Source organism: Semicossyphus pulcher, unplaced genomic scaffold (genome assembly GCF_022749685.1).
Source record: "Semicossyphus pulcher isolate SPU_LCO1_2020_fin unplaced genomic scaffold, fSemPul1.0.p SCAF_22, whole genome shotgun sequence".
Taxonomy (NCBI): domain Eukaryota; kingdom Metazoa; phylum Chordata; class Actinopteri; order Labriformes; family Labridae; genus Semicossyphus; species Semicossyphus pulcher.
Genome location: NW_027211696.1, coordinates 21966777 through 21984901, shown reverse-complemented (window position 1 = coordinate 21984901; position 18125 = coordinate 21966777). Strand labels below are relative to the sequence as shown.

The window sequence follows — 18125 nt, the reverse complement described above, 5'->3', positions numbered from 1 at the left end:
CATGTTTACATCCGGGTCATTTCGCACAGAGACGCAGCTGCTTCGTTTGTTCACTTGTAAGTTTCCAACTAAGAAATGTTTATTGAAACTTCAACTAACCTGTCTGATAAACCTGTCGCGTGACGGCTCAGGTGTGTCTGTCATTGTGGTGCAGTGTTACGATGCCTGTTCTAACGTGTGTGTGTGTGTTTGTGTGTGAGTATGAGCTGATGCTATTGCTAACATTAGCAGTGTACCGCGTTTTTCCCTCCTGTTTTCTCGCTTTATATTCTGACCTTTTTTTGTTTCCACCAAAATCCGTTTGAAAATCGTGTTTCTCATCGATCAGAACAAACCCTCTCCTCACAGGTGGACCTGTGTGTGATGCTCTGCGATTCGGCAGCAGTAAAACTCACCTTGTTTGTTAATCAGATTTTTAGGATTCAAATGATCCCGATGGACTTCCTTTGTTATTCTGAGCTAGTATTAACTGTCAAAGTATTGGGGACTATATAAGTATTGATTATAATGAAGAAGAAGAGACGGGGAATATTACAGACACCGCAGAAGAAGAACTCGAGTCACTGGAGAAGGGCTGTGCGGTCCACACATGACCCCCTATGTGAAACAGCTTCCTTTGACCTGAGAACTGTGTAGATGAATATCCAGAGGCTGACTTTAACTGCATGCTCAACACTTTATTAATAATATACGCCGCCAATCGTAGTCCACACAACATGCATATAACACTCATAGATCCGGATCTCATTGTCCACGTATTACTCCGCCCGCATCAGAATCAGGTTTGTTGCCAAGTAGGTTCACACATACAAGGAATTTGTTTTGGTGATTTTGGTGCAGAACAATTAACACAGAACAGAATAAAAATAAGAAAAAAAGAATATGATAAAAAAAAAATAGGCAATAAGAATACAAATATAAAAAGCAATATGTATAATACAAAATATGTACAACAGGTGTGATTAAAAACTGTACAGGTGTGCAGGATATTGAGCAGTGTAAAGAGCTTACAGTATAATGTAAAAATAGTGCAGTGTACAGACAATATAAAGTTCTGTGTGCGTTAATGTAACACAAAGTCTGAATTAGAGTCTTAAACACTCGTTAAGTGTTGAGTGGCTGAGGGGCTGGATGAGACTCCATGTCACGTGGGGGGGTGGGTGAGGTCGGGGCCTTGTTAACGAGGGGAAGAAGCTGTTCCTGTGTCGGGAGGTTTTGGTCCTGATGGAGCACAGCCTCTTGGCAGAGGGGAGGGTCTCAAAGAGACTGTGTCCGGGGTGAGAGGGGTCGGCCTCCATCTTACCTGCACGCCTCAGGGTCCTGGAGGTAACAGGTCCTGGAGAGATGGCAGATTGCAGCCGATCACCCTCTCTGCAGAGCGGATGATACGCTGCAGCCTGCGCTTGGCCCTGGCAGTGGCAGCGGCGTACCAGACGGTGATGGAGCAGGTGAGGATGGACTCAACGATGGCGGTGTAGAAGTGCACCATCATTGTCTTTGGCAGGTTGAACTTCTTCAGCTGCCGCAGGAAGTACATCCTCTGCTGTCCCTTTTGATGAGGGAGCCGATGTTCAGCTCCCACCTGAGGTCCTGGCTGATGATGGTCCCCAGGAAGCAGAAAGACTCCACAGTGGAAACAGTCGAGTCGCTGATGGTGATGGGGGCGGGTGTGGCTGCTGTCTTTCTAAAGTCCACAACCATCTCCACTGTCCTCAGAGCATTAAGCTCCAGGTTGTTCTCACCACACCAGGTCACCAGGTGGTCAATCTCCCACCTGTAGGCAGACTCGTCCCCACCAGAGATGAGTCCAATGAGGGTGGTGTCGTCCGCGAGCTTCAGGAGCTTGACAGACTGATGACTGGAGGTGCAGCTGTTGGTGTACAGGGAGAAGAGCAGAGGGGAAAGAACGCAGCCTTGAGGGGAGCCGGTGCTGATGGTCCTGGAGTCAGAGACGTGTTTCCCCAGCTTCACCTGCTGCCTCCTGTCGGACAGGAAGTCTGTGATCCACCTGTAGGTGGAGTCGGGCACGTTCAGCTGGGAGAGCTTGTCCTGAAGCAGAGCCGGGATGATCGTGTTGAAGGCAGAGCTGAAATCCACAACAGGATCCTGGCATAGGTTCCTGCTGAGTCCAGATGCTGGAGGATGAAGTGGAGGGCCATGTTGACTGCGTCGTCTACGGACCTGTTGGCTCTGTAGGCGAACTGCAGGGGGTCCAGGAGAGAGTCTGTGATGTCCTTTAGGTGTGAGCGCACCAGGCGCTCAAAAGACTTCGTCACCACAGAGGTCAGGGCGACAGGTCTGTAGTCATTAAGTCCTGTGGTCCTTGGCTTTTTGGGGACAGGAGTGAAGGTGGAGGCCTTGAAGCAGGCTGAGACGTGGCAGGTCTCTAGTGAGGTGTTGAAGATGTCTGTGAACACCTGAGACAGCTGATCGGCACAGTGCTTCAGGGTGGAGGGGGAGACAGAGTCCGGTCCGGCTTACATCCATGCTTCCTTCACTTAAGTCTTAGTCCAGTGTCTCTCAAACATTTTCTGTGAAGTTGAACTTTCATTGAAAGAAAGTCGTGACCGTTCTTTTCACTTTTCTCTGAGTCATTTGCTGTGCAAAAAAACCCAACTATTTCAATCCATCAGACTTTTTCAAATAGAAATATAATAAAATGTGCAATAACTTTTTCAGAACAATAACAATAAAGTTCGATCTGTGCTAGGGATGCACGATATTATCGGCATGTTATCTGTATCGGCCGATATTGTTTTAAAAATGAACGGATAATCGGCCAACACGCCGATATCCGCCGATATAATTAACCGATAAAATAATGGGCGGCTGCATACTTGATTAAATGCCCGACCTCAGACCCGTCACCACGACCGTTGTAACACATGTGATAAGAGTATCACCATTATACTGTACACTAATTCCAATACAGAAGAGAGTTGATGATCTCTGCAATTAGGTGTGTGGGAAAAAAATATCGATATCAGTAATCGGCAAAATGAGTTGTAAAATATCGGCATATCAGATATCAGCAAAACATCCAATATCGTGCATCCCTAATCTGTGCTAAGAACACCAGTGCATACATTTTGCAGCGGCGGCCCTGAAACGGTGACGGGAGTCACAGGACATCAATCACACGTGAAGTCGTGGCAACAGCGGGACCAGTTTACTCCTCACAGTGTTCTAACGGTAAAAGAGGGTCCGACATCGTCATTAATAACGTCCCTCGTGCACACGCGGCTCACGTGCTGTTTTGAATTGTGAGAGAAAATATTAAACTTTTGTAACTTAATGAAACAGACTGCTGATGAAGGCAGTCAACACAGCAGACAGAGAGACAGACAGATAGAGGGGGTGGGGCCAGCAGCTGTGCAGAGGAGCAGGTGTGTTGGGGGAGTGAAGCAAAGCAAAGTGATCAGATTAAAGTAGATTGTGAATTAAAACTTAAAGTGTGGAAGTCGACATGTGACGTGCTTCTCACAGAAATGATTGACGTATGCGAGGGCAACGCGTTTGTGTGCTGTGCGACCCGAAAATGAGTCCGGGTTGTCCGACGTCAAAACATAGTTCCGCCTGCTACATTTTCCAAACGGAAAAAAAAACACAAGAGCGGTGATTCTCAAACTGCGCACCCCACAGTTTGAGAATCACTGTCTTAGTCCCTCCCAACAGAGATGCATGAAGAGACGCAAGGAAACCAGGAGAGGAGAGAGGAAACAAGGAAATAGGATTTAAGAGACATGAGACGTCCTTCCTCTAAAGTGTCGCGTACAGCGACGTCCGTTTGTGATGATGATGTGATCACAGCTGGATCAGCTGTCAGTCGGCTTTAACAGCTGTTTGTGTCTGCTGACGTGCTCTGTATGAACTCTAATGAAACACACAGTAACAGTGTTTGCTCTCTGTATCCTGTTTAACAAACACTTGCACATGAAGAACAGGCTGCAGTCTGTGTCCTGCTTAGACCCATAAAATTATAAACATAAATAACAATATATTATTATTTTAACACTTTTATGGACTCATAAACTAAAATAGAAGTTACTGATTAGGCTTTCAGAAATCACGTTACGCTGATAAAACCCGCCGCCTGGCTCTCATCGTGTTCCTTATGTCCCGCTCGCTCACGTCGTCTGTGACATTAAAGTCCTGAATGTAACACAGTTAAACATTATAAATCACGTGTGTTTGTTTACTCTCTGACCTCCTTCACACTGACTGGGGGGTGTAACTCTCTGTGTGGTCACATGGTCATTACGTGTTCTTCACTTCTAAATGTAGTTTTGGATTAAAAGAAAAACAAGTTCATCATTTAGTTGTTGACTCTCTGTTCTTTTCCCAGCAGCCTCTGGGGGGCGACAGCAGCAGCAGCAACAGTAGAAGAAGTCAATAAACATGTCAGACGATGAGGATGCGGCTCCGGCCGTGAAGAGGAGTCGAGTTTTCTACGGAAGCCTGGAGGAAAAAGAGCGCGAGCGTCTGAGTTCAGAGAAGGCGAGCAGTGCGGCGACAGGAAGTGATGCGGTGAAGGCGGGCATTGAGGCGGGAAACATCAACATCTCGTCAGGTCAGTGTAACATCATAAACTACAGACTGATGTAAAGGTGATGTGTGAGTGAGAATCAGTTTCCCACAATGCCTTGCAGGAGAGACCCTGGAGATGGAAGAGCGTGTCAGCGAGCGGCAGCAGGAAGCGCTTGCTGCGTTTGAGAGGCGGCGTCGAGCACGACAGATCACCGTCTCCACCGACGACGCAGAGGTGAAGGCCGGCCTCCGAGCGCTCGGAGAGCCAATCACATTGTTTGGAGAGGGACCAGCTGACCGCCGAGAGAGGTGAGAAAAAAACACTCAAAACATTTCACTTCCTGTGTAAATGATCAACACAGAGAGAAGTTACAGTGTCTGTGTCTGTGTCTGTGTGTGTGTGTGTGTGTGTGTGTGTGTGTGTGTGTGTGTGTCTGTGTCTGTGTCTGTGTCTGTGTGTGTGTGTGTGTGTGTGTGTGTGTGTGTGTCTGTGTCTGTGTCTGTGTGTGTCTGTGTCTGTGTGTGTGTGTGTGAGATCAGGCTGCGTGGTGTTCTCTCTGTTGTCGGTCCAGACGCACTGAAGAAGTCAAGGAGAGACGAAGAGAGAGCAAAAAGATCCCAGGACGAGGTACAAACACACACACACACACCTCTATTTAAAGATACTACATATAATGATAGACTATATATATATATATATATATATATATATATATATATAAACTCTGCAGGGCGTTGTTGTTTAGTACAGGAAGTGTAGTCCGCCTGGAGTCCATTTGTACTCTGTAGTCAGTTTGTAGTCCGTTTGTAGTCTGTAGTCCGTTTGTAGTCTGTAGTCCGTTTGTAGTCCGTTTGTAGTCTGTAGTCCGTTTGTAGTCTGTAGTCCGTTTGTAGTTTGTTTGTAGTCAGTTGTCCGTAGTCCGTTTGTAGTCTGTGGTCCGTTTGTAGTCTGTTGTCCGTAGTCCGTTTGTAGTCTGTAGTCCGTTTGTAGTCTGTGGTCCGTTTGTAGTCTGTGGTCCGTTTGTAGTCTGTAGTCCGTTTGTAGGCCGTAGTCCGTTTGTAGTCTGTAGTCCGTTTGTAGTCTGTTGTCCGTAGTCCGTTTGTAGTCTGTAGTCCGTTTGTAGTCTGTTGTCCGTAGTCTGTTTGTAGTCTGTAGTCAGTTTGTAGTTTGTTTGTAGTCTGTAGTCCGTTTGTAGTCTGTAGTCCGTTTGTAGTCAGTTTGTAGGCCGTCGTCCGTTTGTAGTCTGTAGTCCGTTTGTAGTCTGTTGTCCGTTTGTAGTCTGTAGTCCGTTTGTAGTCTGTAGTCCGTTTGTAGTCAGTTTGTAGGCCGTAGTCCGTTTGTAGTCTGTTGTCCGTTTGTAGTCTGTAGTCCGTTTGTAGTCCGTTTGAAGTCTGTAGTCCGTTTGTAGTCTGTAGTCCGTTTGTAGTCTGTAGTCCGTTTGTAGTCTGTTGTCCGTTTGTAGTCTGTAGTCCGTTTGTAGTCTGTAGTCCGTTTGTAGTCCGTTTGAAGTCTGTAGTCCGTTTGTAGTCTGTTGTCCGTTTGTAGTCTGTAGTCCGTTTGTAGTCTGTAGTCTGTTTGTAGTCCGTTTGAAGTCTGTAGTCCGTTTGTAGTCTGTTGTCCGTTTGTAGTCTGTAGTCCGTTTGTAGTCTGTAGTCCGTTTGTAGTCTATAGTCCGTTCGTAGTCAGTTTGTAGGCCGTAGTCCATTTGTAGTCTGTAGTCAGTTTGTAGTCCGTTTGTAGTCTGTAGTCCGTTTGTAGTCCGTTTGTAGTTTGTAATCCGTTTGTAGTCAGTTTGTAGGCCGTAGTCCATTTGTAGTCTGTAGTCAGTTTGTAGTCCGTTTGTAGTCTGTAGTCCGTTTGTAGTCCGTTTGTAGTTTGTAATCCGTTTGTAGTCAGTTTGTATATACGATATGGTGGACACACTGGTAAAAATGTGAAATGACAACAACCGTAGCCGTTGTATTTCACCACCAACACGATCGAAGCAGAGACACATCACACCAGCAGAAATCAGTGTTTCTGCTGTGACGGTAATCTACAGCTAATTCTATTTAACAGAACCAGCAGCGCTTCGTTTGCCAACAGAGACTGTGGATAAAACGGAGCCAGCTCAGCAGTAACTCACTGATGTGAACATTTAGCTGTGAGAGCACAGGCACACAGAACTGTCAGGAGAAAGGCTGACACGGTCACACTGCCTGGACACGTCACAGAGACATGTTCAGCCACGCCGCCATGAAACAACGCTGAACAGCAGCAGCATTGAGAACAAGCAAACGTTAGCCCGACTGCAACATCAATGTAACGTCACAGTAACCGCAGACATCTCAGCAATGTGAAACAAAGACAGCAGAAATGAAGCTGGGGTAATTACCTGTGGAGCAGACCTGTCTAACTCAGCATCGCTTTCTGATCCTCTCAGCTCCCGTAGCTCTCTCCACCTCAGAAACGCCACTCGGTCCAACTCTCTCTCTTTAGCCTACTTCTCCTCATGTGTCTTCTACGGTGTAACGGTCGTTGTAGTGTAAGCCTCGCTGGCAGTGGAGCGATGGGCAGTATATACATATCTGGAGGGAGAATTTACCTTTGATCTGAACACACGGTCGCTTCTCAAGCTGCTAACTGTAAACATGAAGCTGTTTATCTGTAACCGTGGACGACACTGGAAACAGAGACGTTCCATCATTGGCAGAGGATGAATGGTCGTCAGATGACAGCCCATGGGTTCACAGATTTCTCTCACAGAAAACCATGGTTTGTTTTTGTCACGTTGTGTTAAACTGTTTAAAAATGTTCTTCTTTCTGACCAATCAGTGTCAGCAGACCTGGTACCACGAAGGCTCCGCCTCCCTGAAAGAAGCTCGCCTCTGGTTGGCCAAATACTCTCTGCCACGGTGAGTCTGCAGCATCAGACCAATCAGAGACTCGGACATGACTTCCTGTCTCATTCCCTGTCAGACTCGAATTGACAGGTGTCTCCAGGGTCCATAATTAGCACCCGCCCCTCGCCATATGTGGGTAAAAGTCTAATATGTTTATAAAATAAGTGATGTCGGGCGCCATGGGCATACTGTGAATTCATGATGAATTCGTAGCAGCTGTGCACGTCGCTGCCGCTGAATGTCGGATTCATCTCATTAATTACGGGCTTTGTAATTAATTAATCGCATATATCAATGATTTCTCTGAGAAGCACATCACATGTAGACTCAGTCTGGATTACCCTCTGCACAGCTGCTGGCCCCGCCCCCCTCTTAATATCTGTCTCTCTGGCTCTGTTCTCTTTTGGTATTACGCATGTGTCCTGGATGATCCGATCACAGGCGGTCCGCTCTAAGCCTGCAGTTCACACCTGGCATTGAAGAGCCCTTGGAATGCATCTAGACCCCTTGTGATGGGATCTCGCTTTCCCGCTCTGTATGCAAATAAACACGGAGGCTCAGTGTCCTTCATTAGACTGATCATATGATAATATAAAACATATGAAAGAAAGTGTGATGCAGACTCGCAGCACAGAGAGGGGGTGAGCTCCTGCACACGAGCACAGAGGGAGGGAGTGGGTGATCGCGGACTAGAGTGACGACGTGATATAAAACTTAGTTTGGAGTCCAGGAGGGGGTCTGTGATGTCATGATGTCTGTGATGTCATGATGTCATGTAGAAGGATGTCAGAGACGTCATGTCAGAGACGTCATGTCAGAGACGTCATGTAGAAGTGATGTCCGAGACGTCATGTAGAAGTGATGTCAGAGACGTCATGTCAGAGACGTCATGTCAGAGACGTCATGTAGAAGTGATGTCAGAGATGTGATGTCAGAGACGTCATGTCAGAGACGTCATGTCAGAGACGTCATGTAGAAGTGATGTCAGAGACGTCATGTCAGAGACGTCATGTAGAAGTGATGTCAGAGACGTCATGTCAGAGACGTCATGTAGCAGTGATGTCAGACGTCATGTCAGAGACGTCATGACAGAGACGTCATGTAGAAGTGATGTCAGAGACATCATGTCAGAGACGTCATGTAGAAGTCATGTCAGAGACGTCATGTCAGAGACGTCATGTCAAAGACATCATGTAGAAGTCATGTCAGAGACGTCATGTAGAAGTGATGTCAGAGACGTCATGTCAGAGACGTCATGTAGCAGTGATGTCAGAGACGTCATGTCAGAGACGTCATGTAGAAGTGATGTCAGAGACGTCGTGTAGAAGTGATGTCAGAGACGTCGTGTAGAAGTGATGTCAGAGACGTCGTGTAGAAGTGATGTCAGAGACGTCGTGTAGAAATGATGTCAGAGACGTCGTGTAGAAGTGATGTCAGAGACGTCATGTCAGAGACGTCATGTAGCAGTGATGTCAGAGACGTCATGTCAGGGACGTCATGTAGAAGTGATGTCAGAGACGTCGTGTAGAAATGATGTCAGAGACATCATGTAGCAGTGATGTCAGAGACGTCGTGTAGAAGTGACGTCAGAGACGTCGTGTAGAAGTGACGTCAGAGACGTCATGTCAGAGACGTCGTGTAGAAATGATGTCAGAGACGTCATGTAGAAGTGACGTCAGAGACGTCATGTAGAAGTGACGTCAGAGACGTCATGTCAGAGACGTCGTGTAGAAATGATGTCAGAGACGTCATGTAGAAGTGACGTCAGAGACGTCATGTAGAAGTGATGTCAGAGACGTCATGTCAGAGACGTCATGTAGAAGTGATGTCAGAGACGTCATGTCAGAGACGTCATGTCAGAGACGTCATGTATAAGTGATGTCAGAGACGTCGTGTAGAAGTGACGTCAGAGACGTCATGTAGAAGTGACGTCAGAGACGTCATGTAGAAGTGATGTCAGAGACGTCATGTCAGAGACGTTATGTAGAAGTGATGTCAGAGATGTGATGTAGAAGTGACGTCAGAGACGTCATGTCAGAGACGTCGTGTAGAAATGATGTCAGAGACGTCATGTAGAAGTGACGTCAGAGACGTCATGTCAGAGACGTCATGTAGAAGTGATGTCAGAGACGTCATGTCAGAGACGTCATGTCAAAGACGTCATGTAGAAGTGATGTCAGAGACGTCCTGTAGAAATGATGTCAGAGACGTCGTGTAGAAGTGACGTCAGAGACGTCATGTAGAAGTGATGTCAGAGACGTCATGTCAGAGACGTCATGTAGAAGTGATGTCAGAGACGTCATGTCAGAGACGTCATGTCAGAGACGTCATGTAGAAGTGATGTCAGAGACGTCGTGTAGAAATGATGTCAGAGACGTCGTGTAGAAGTGACGTCAGAGACGTCATGTAGAAGTGACGTCAGAGACGTCATGTAGAAGTGATGTCAGAGACGTCATGTCAGAGACGTTATGTAGAAGTGATGTCAGAGACGTCATGTCAGAGACGTCATGTAGAAGTGATGTCAGAGACGTCATGTCAGAGACGTTATGTAGAAGTGATGTCAGAGACGTCATGTCAGAGACGTCATGTAGAAGTGATGTCAGAGACGTTATGTAGAAGTGATGTCAGAGACGTCATGTCAGAGACGTCATGTAGAAGTGATGTCAGAGACGTCATGTCAGAGACGTCATGTAGAAGTGATGTCAGAGACGTCATGTCAGAGACGTCATGTAGAAGTGATGTCAGAGACGTCATGTCAGAGACGTCATGTAAAAGTCATGTCAGAGACGTCATGTCAGGGACGTAACCATGTCATTTCATTCTAATAAAACACAGTAACAGTGTTTGTCCGTGTCCTGTTACCTGTTTAACACACACCTGTACATGTGTGGTACTGTCTGTACAGTAGTTCAGACTGTAGAGTTCAGTATGTACATGTGTTTATGTGTGTGTTTGTGTCATGTAAATGCAACACTCCATAAATAAAGCTATAAAAACATCAACTTCGTGTTCACGCTCTGTGCTGCTTAGAACCAGACACACCTTTTTATCAGCAACTCCTTCTGATCCTGAGTCAGAGGGGAGGAGGAAGATGATTGGTTGTGACTAACATATCCTGTCTGTGATTGGCTGATCAGGGCGTTGAGGCGTCTGGAGGCTGCACGTGCTCAGAGGGACGTTGCCGAGGCAACCAGGACCATTCGACAGCAGGAGCTGCACAAGAGTCTGAGAGTGAGACGGGTCATCACACACACACGCAATAACTGTATTGTATAAATAACAGACAGACAGCAGGAGCAGACAGACAGGTGTCTTTATGTCTTCTTCTTCTTCTTCTTCAGAATCTCAACAACTTCTGCAGTCAGATCGGTGATGATCGACCAATCAGCTTCTGCCACTTCAGCCCAGACTCCAAAATGTTGGCCACCGCCTCCTGGTAACAAGCCCCGCCCACATTAGCATTAGCACACTTAAACTGCAACACACACGTTTACAGAGTTAGCATCAGCACACAGGGAATTAGCATTGCCATGAGAAGAGCTAGCGTTGGCACATACAAACACTAGTATGTAAAAATAGCATTAGCATAAGCATCTCTTATTAGTTTTTAGATGTCTGTTAGCGACACATCACCCTTGCTAATGTTATGATGAAGCTAATGCTAACATGCTAAACCCCCCCCCCCACAGGAGTGGTCTGTGTAAGCTGTGGTCTGTCCCCGACTGTAACCTGATCCGTACGCTCAGAGGTGGGCGGAGCTTCATTTTCTTTATTAATGTTGTAAACAAATGTTCACGTTTGATCATAATGAGAGATTATTATTTACATTATCATTATGACATAAAGAATATTAACACATGTATTTCTACTGAATCACTGACACTCCGCCCCCTCCCTCTGTCCCTGCTCTCTGATTGGCTGCAGGACACAACACCAACGTGGGCGCGGTTGTCTTCCGCCCACAGGCCGGAGTCTCTCTCGACCAATCAGACGTTAGCTTGGCCTCTTGTGCTGCAGACGGATCTGTGAAGCTGTGGAACCTGGAGAGGTGAGGGGGGTCAAGAGGGCGGGGCAATAATATAAACCCCTCCCTGCTCCTTATATGGTCACTCATTCTTGTCTGTCTGCTGCTTGTTGCCGTAGCGACGAGCCGGTAGCGGACATCGAGGGTCACAGTGAGCGAGTGTCACGAGTGTCCTGGCATCCTTCTGGAAGGTTCCTGGGAACCACCAGGTACTCCCAGTACTTACCTGTCTCTCCACCTGTCTGTCTCTCTGCACCTATGATAATTCATGCCTGTCTGTCTCTCTGCACCTATGATAACTCATGCCTGTCTGTCTCTCTGCACATATGATAATTCATGCGTGTCTATCTCTCTAGCTATGATAACTCGTGCCTGTCTGTCTCTCTGCACCTATGATAATTCATGCCTGTCTGTCTCTCTGCACCTATGATAACTCATGCCTGTCTGTCTCTCTGCACATATGATAACTCATGCGTGTCTGTCTCTCTAGCTATGATAACTCGTGCCTGTCTGTCTCTCTGCACCTATGATAATTCATGCCTGTCTGTCTCTCTGCACCTATGATAACTCATGCCTGTCTGTCTCTCTGCACATATGATAATTCATGCGTGTCTGTCTCTCTAGCTATGATAACTCGTGCCTGTCTGTCTCTCTGCACCTATGATAATTCATGCCTGTCTGTCTCTCTAGCTATGATAACTCGTGCCTGTCTGTCTCTCTGCAGCTATGATAACTCATGCCTGTCTGTCTCTCTAACTATGATAACTCGTGCCTGTCTGTCTCTCTGCACCTATGATAATTCATGCCTGTCTGTCTCTCTAGCTATGATAACTCGTGCCTGTCTGTCTCTCTGCAGCTATGATAACTCATGCCTGTCTGTCTCTCTAACTATGATAACTCGTGCCTGTCTGTCTCTCTGCATCTATGATAACTCGTGCCTGTCTGTCTCTCTGCAGCTATGATAACTCGTGGCGTCTGTCTCTCTGCAGCCATGATAACTCATGCCTGTCTGTCTGTCTCTCTGCAGCTATGATAACTCATGCCTGTCTGTCTCTCTAGCTATGATAATTCGTGCCTGTCTGTCTCTCTGCACCTATGATAACTCATGCCTGTCTGTCTCTCTATCTATGATAACTCATGCCTGTCTGTCTCTCTATCTATGATAACTCGTGCCTGTCTGTCTCTCTGCAGCTATGATAACTCATGCCTCTCTGTCTCTCTGCAGCTATGATAACTCGTGCCTGTCTGTCTCTCTGCAGCCATGATAACTCGTGCCTGTCTGTCTCTCTGCAGCTATGACAACTCGTGCCTGTCTGTCTCTCTGCAGCCATGATAACTCATGCCTGTCTGTCTCTCTGCAGCCATGATAACTCGTGCCTGTCTGTCTCTCTGCAGCTATGATAACTCGTGGCGTCTGTCTCTCTGCAGCCATGATAACTCGTGCCTGTCTGTCTCTCTGCAGCCATGATAACTCGTGCCTGTCTGTCTCTCTGCAGCTATGATAACTCGTGCCTGTCTGTCTCTCTGCAGCCATGATAACTCATGGCGTCTGTCTCTCTGCAGCTATGATAACTCGTGGCGTCTGTCTCTCTGCAGCCATGATAACTCGTGCCTGTCTGTCTCTCTGCAGCTATGATAACTCGTGCCTGTCTGTCTCTCTGCAGCCATGATAACTCATGGCGTCTGTCTCTCTGCAGCCATGATAACTCATGCCTGTCTGTCTCTCTGCAGCTATGATAACTCGTGGCGTCTGTCTCTCTATCTATGATAACTCGTGCCTGTCTGTCTCTCTGCAGCCATGATAACTCATGCCTGTCTGTCTCTCTGCAGCTATGATAACTCGTGGCGTCTGTGGGATCTGGAGGTGCAGGAGGAGATTCTGCATCAGGAGGGTCACAGTAAAGGAGTCCATGACCTCAGCTTCCACCCCGACGGCTCCCTGACTGCTACTGGGTACTGACTGTACTGATTATATATACAGTTTGTACTTATACTGCATTATGTATACAGTATGTACTTATACTGCATACTCCGAATAGTAATTGTCCGACCATATAGCAAAACTATCGTGCATATGCTTTGAATAGCAGTATATACCTAATTGATTAATAGGATGTTAATAATTTACCTTTAACCGTCAATAAGTTGACCTATTAATTCTATCGTTTAAACAGTAAAAAAAAGAAAAGCATTGTTGCACATCTCTGCATTCCTGGGACCTCTGTCTGACAGGTATTCTCTGTTCAGGTCTCACAGTCAACAGAAGTAAAGTAAAATGTGTGGCAGTGTCATGTTTGTTAAAGGGTCTCTATGTAACTTTCAGAAAATCCTCATTCCTAGCGACACTAGCCAACTAGCTCTAACATAAATACACTGCATGACTCCGGCATTGTGCTTCGTAACCAAAGGTTCCAGCAAAATTTGATTGATGAATATATGTGAAATCTTACACATAGCCCCTTTAAATGAAACATTTATTTGCATTCTCATAATGACATTTACACGTCTTTTTGAGAACTGTAATGATATTATTAAGTACTGATATTCCGTATCGGTATCGGTGCCTCCCTAAAAGTTACCGTCAAAGAAAGGTTGTTTATTTACAGCCGACCGATTTTTTTGTTGTTGCTTACCTCTTAGTTTTGTGTGTGTGTGTGTGTGAGAGAGAGAGAGAGAGAGAGAGAGAGAGAGAGAGAGAGAGAGAGAGAGAGAGAGAGAGAGAGAGAGAGAGAGAGAGAGAGAGAGAGAGAGAGAGAGAGAGAGAGAGAGAGAGAGAGAGAGAGAGAGAGAGAGAGAGAGAGAGAGAGAGAGAGAGAGAGAGAGAGAGAGAGAGAGAGAGAGAGAGAGAGAGAGAGAGAGAGAGAGAGAGAGAGAGAGAGCTTGTTGACGGTCTCCGGCTGAGAATCCACGCTCTGCGGCCACACTCTACACGGGAATTGTGCTCGCAATCTTTGCCAACTTTGCTCAGTCGGAGTATCTTTCCCCAAAGTCCCAGATGATAGTTTAACAGGCCGCGGGGAATTTCAATCCGCCATAGCTACGCAGTGCTGTCATCATCAGCACTGCACCTGGCCAAGTACCGAGATGCAAATGCAACGCTGTGCTGTTGTCCATCTCCGCCTGTCCATCTCTCCATGTTTCAACAGTGGAAGTAAAGTTAAGTTAATATTTAAGTTCTCTTGGCAACACTTGGTCTTTTAACTAACACAATAGCTTATTCAATATGCCAAACTCATTTTTAAATGATTTATTTGGCATATTTTCCCTCCGGACATTTTGGCCGTTGATACCTTTATCTGCTGACAACTACACGTGATACCAGCGAGAAGCAACCCCGGTGCTCCTACTGCAGTAACATATTTGAAGTACTTTCTCTGGTGTTTCTCTGTCTGTATTAAATGTCTTAAACATCCCTCCCCTGTCTGTTGGCCAATCACCTCTCTCTGTCTCTGTTGCCCTGTCCCCTCTCTGCTGCTGTCCAATCAGAGGGCTGGATGCGTTCGGCAGAGTGTGGGACCTTCGGACAGGACGCTGTGTTGTCTTCCTAGAGGGACACCTGAAGGAAATCTACAGCCTGCACTTCTCTCCCAACGGGTCAGCCAATCACAGAGCAGCACGCTGTAAAAAACAGCCAATCACAGAGCAGCACGCTCCTCATCACAGACACAAAAGAATCAAATCTAAATGTGTGTCTTTGTGTTTAACTGTGTGTGTGTGTGTGTGTGTGTGTGTGTGTGTGTGTGTGTGTGTGTGTGTGTGTGTGTGTGTCCTTAGGTATCACCTGGCAACAGGAAGTGGAGATAACACCTGTAAAGTTTGGGAGCTGAGAAACAGGAAGTGCCTGTACACAGTCCCCGCCCACCAGAACCTGCTGTCAGCTGTTCGCTTCCAGCGTAAACGCCCTCGCCACCTCGTTTCTATTCTATTCTACTATATTTTATTTTTTACATTTTGCTTCCTGATTTTATTTCAGTTTATTCAACTTCACATCTTTTAAATGATCTGTTTTCATGGTTCGACCTCACTTCCTGTTTGCCCTGACCTCACTTCCTATTTTGTGTGCAGCCACAGACGGTCACTTCCTGTTGACGGGAGCGTACGACAACACAGCGAAGGTTTGGAGTCACCCGGGCTGGACACCGCTGAAGACGCTCGCTGGACACGAGGGGAAGGTACAACCGCTGCGTAATGATTGGTCGATTAGACACTGCTAATTGGTGGGTATACCTCGCATTACATTAACGAGTCACGTGTTTCTGTTCTCAGGTGATGGGCGTCGACGTGTCACCTGACGGGAAACTGATCGCTACCAGCTCCTATGACCGAACCTTCAAACTCTGGCTGTCTGAGTGAGGTCACGATGAGGTCATGATGAGGTCGTGTCAGAGGATGAACATGTGAAATGTTTTGTTTTGTTCTTTTTTAAATAAAGATAATAAAAACGTGTGTGGTGTTTTTATGAAGATCAGCAGAAGCATCGCGTTCAGACCGAGCGGTCCCTGACCTGTATCTGATTAGGAACGTGGCCCAAGTCCGATTCGAAAAGATCCCATATGATTTGTGCTGTTCACACTGTCATGAAAGAAACAGACCCGAGTCACATATGAACAAAAACATCGGATTTGGCCCACATTTGCCTGCAGTCTGAATGTAGCCTCAGAGGGACCGCAGAGACGACTCAACTCCATCAACACCACGTAAGAAGGCAGAGTCAACAGCAGAGGGTGAGAGTGCTGAGATGTCCAGTAACACAATGTTGGAGGCAGTTCTAAGCCTTGACCACAGAGTGGATGTGCAGCAGGCAAAACACATTTGTATGTAAACACGGTTTTATTAACGACAGTAAACCTGTAACCATGTGACTATCAACCTCGAGTCAGGAGCATTATACCAAATTAACCACACCTGTGGGTGCGACATACGTCACCTGCTGCACACGATATGTATGTCACGCACCCACACACTCCCTCTTTCTATCAACTGGGAAGGAAAAGACCAGGCCAACCTTCACCGCCGAGTTACAATGAATGGTTACAGGTTCACTTTTATTCATAAAACCGTTTTTACATACGTAAACATTTGTTTTATTTCATTTCAGTGAACCTAACTATGTGACAACAGTGTACCAAATCAGTCACAAGGAGAGTAAGGTGGCACCACCTACAGGTCACCATACAGAGGGGGATGCAACCATATCAAAAGAACACAAGTAATTCAGTTAAAGTGTTTTATTGTCAACATCTGAAAAGTTTGTGAACGAAGTAGTCTCTCCAGGTTAATCGTAAAAAGAAAACCAAAAACATCCTGGAGGAGGGGAGCCCATGCTGCTCAATTGAAAAACAAAGGGAGAACTCAAGCGTCCGCTGCAGCTCCCAGAATTAATGCAGGGGACAGTAGATGAAGCCAGGTTCAAACGATAAAACATGGCGAAGGAAGACGAGGATGCCCAGCCAGTCGCATCTCACACTTCTTCCAAGGGCGCACCGCAAAACAGCGCCCTTAAAGCAGCCATTCCTCCCCTGGGGGCGTTCTCTTCCGAAAGAGGTCTACCTCTGCTTGACCGAAGCGGAGCCATATCTGGTCCACTACCTGTGGGTGCAAGCACCACTCAGCGGGGTGAGGACCTCCCTACGGAAGTAGGTCTGCTGCTGCATTCTGGGGCCCCGGAAGATGAAATGCCCTCGGGAACACCCCCTTAGACTGAGCCCACAGGAGCAGCTGTCCCACTCTGACATGCAAAGATGGAGACTTCAACCTGCCTTGACGGTTGATATAATACACCACAGCCGTGCTGTCTGTCCTTACCATGACCTGCCTCCCCCTTATAGTTGGGAGGAAGTGTCTCAGGGCCATGAAAACTGCCTCCATTTCGAGGGCGTTTATATGCTGCCCCTGCTGTGCAGGGCCCCAATGACCCCGAACAGACCTGCCCTCCCAGACTGTGCCCCAGTCCAATTGGGAGGCATTGGTTGTTAGGGTGACCCTGCAGCCCCCCTGGCCCAGGGGGACACCTTCTTGGATGGCCGGTGACTGCCTCCAGGTGAGGACCCTGAGGCCTCCATGGGAGAGGGTAAGTATTTTTGACCTGTCTCTGCGCCAGGTTCTATGACAAAGCACACACCAGCCAGTCGTCCAGGTAGTTGAACACCCAAATGCCCTTCTGCCGGAGAGGAACAATTGTAGCATCCATGTATTTTGTGAATGTCCGCGGTGACAGGGACAGACCAAAAGGGAGCTCATCGCGTTTACCGCTCGTCACGCTTGCTGCTTGTCACGCTTGCTCACCACCTCCAGTATCATTAGAAAGTAAGTGTTGCTGTTTGATTGATTGTTGGGAACATCGCCCACACAGATCTGTTCCTACTCAGCCCACTTCAGCTTCTTCCTCCTCTACCCTCCAGCTGGAGCAAGCGAGCTCGGTGGAACTGGACCCTAGGCAGGTGGCACGCTTTCATCCGGGCCACTGCCCCTCTCATCACTCCCCTGCTTAGACGCCATGCTGTCTTTGTTTCAAGGAAAAACACAATGCGTCTCTCACTGAATACTCTGAGTAAATTTTTACACTTAGTAGAAACATGCAAACATGCTAGACAAAACTGTTGCATCAGAACAAATGAGAAAAAGAGACAAACCTGAGTGTAATAACACTCAGAACTCCTGTTGATGCGAAGCGTCCACCACCTACCACCAA

General features: G+C 46.9%; 1 protein-coding gene across 2 annotated transcripts; it reads left to right on the top strand.

The window, feature by feature from the left end:
• Positions 1-15869, top strand: prpf4 (pre-mRNA splicing tri-snRNP complex factor PRPF4). 2 transcript variants are annotated; one of them, XM_069673925.1, is made up of 15 exons: positions 1-56; positions 4346-4570; positions 4650-4836; positions 5068-5155; positions 7343-7422; positions 10548-10641; positions 10752-10846; positions 11100-11158; positions 11335-11458; positions 11554-11643; positions 13265-13387; positions 14921-15028; positions 15209-15327; positions 15500-15606; positions 15701-15869. In XM_069673925.1, exons 2-15 carry the CDS (start codon positions 4399-4401, stop codon positions 15785-15787), a joined length of 1533 nt encoding a protein of 510 aa, XP_069530026.1. In that variant the 5' UTR covers positions 1-56; positions 4346-4398; the 3' UTR covers positions 15788-15869. The 2 variants fall into 2 exon arrangements, with proteins under 2 accessions (XP_069530026.1, XP_069530027.1); XM_069673926.1 differs by having other exon boundaries at positions 36-56; positions 4349-4570.
• Positions 15870-18125: the final 2256 nt, after the last annotated feature.

What these genes read in the sequence shown, in the direction of transcription:
- prpf4 (XM_069673925.1), top strand. Translation starts at nt 4,399, where the DNA reads ATGTCAGACGATGAGGATGCGGCTCCGGCCGTGAAGAGGAGTCGAGTT. An exon ending in CAAAAAGATCCCAGGACGAG is followed by an intron (nt 5,156 to 7,342) that starts GTACAAACACAC and finishes CTGACCAATCAG; the next exon opens with TGTCAGCAGACCTGGTACCA. An exon ending in AGCTGCACAAGAGTCTGAGA is followed by an intron (nt 10,642 to 10,751) that starts GTGAGACGGGTC and finishes CTTCTTCTTCAG; the next exon opens with AATCTCAACAACTTCTGCAG.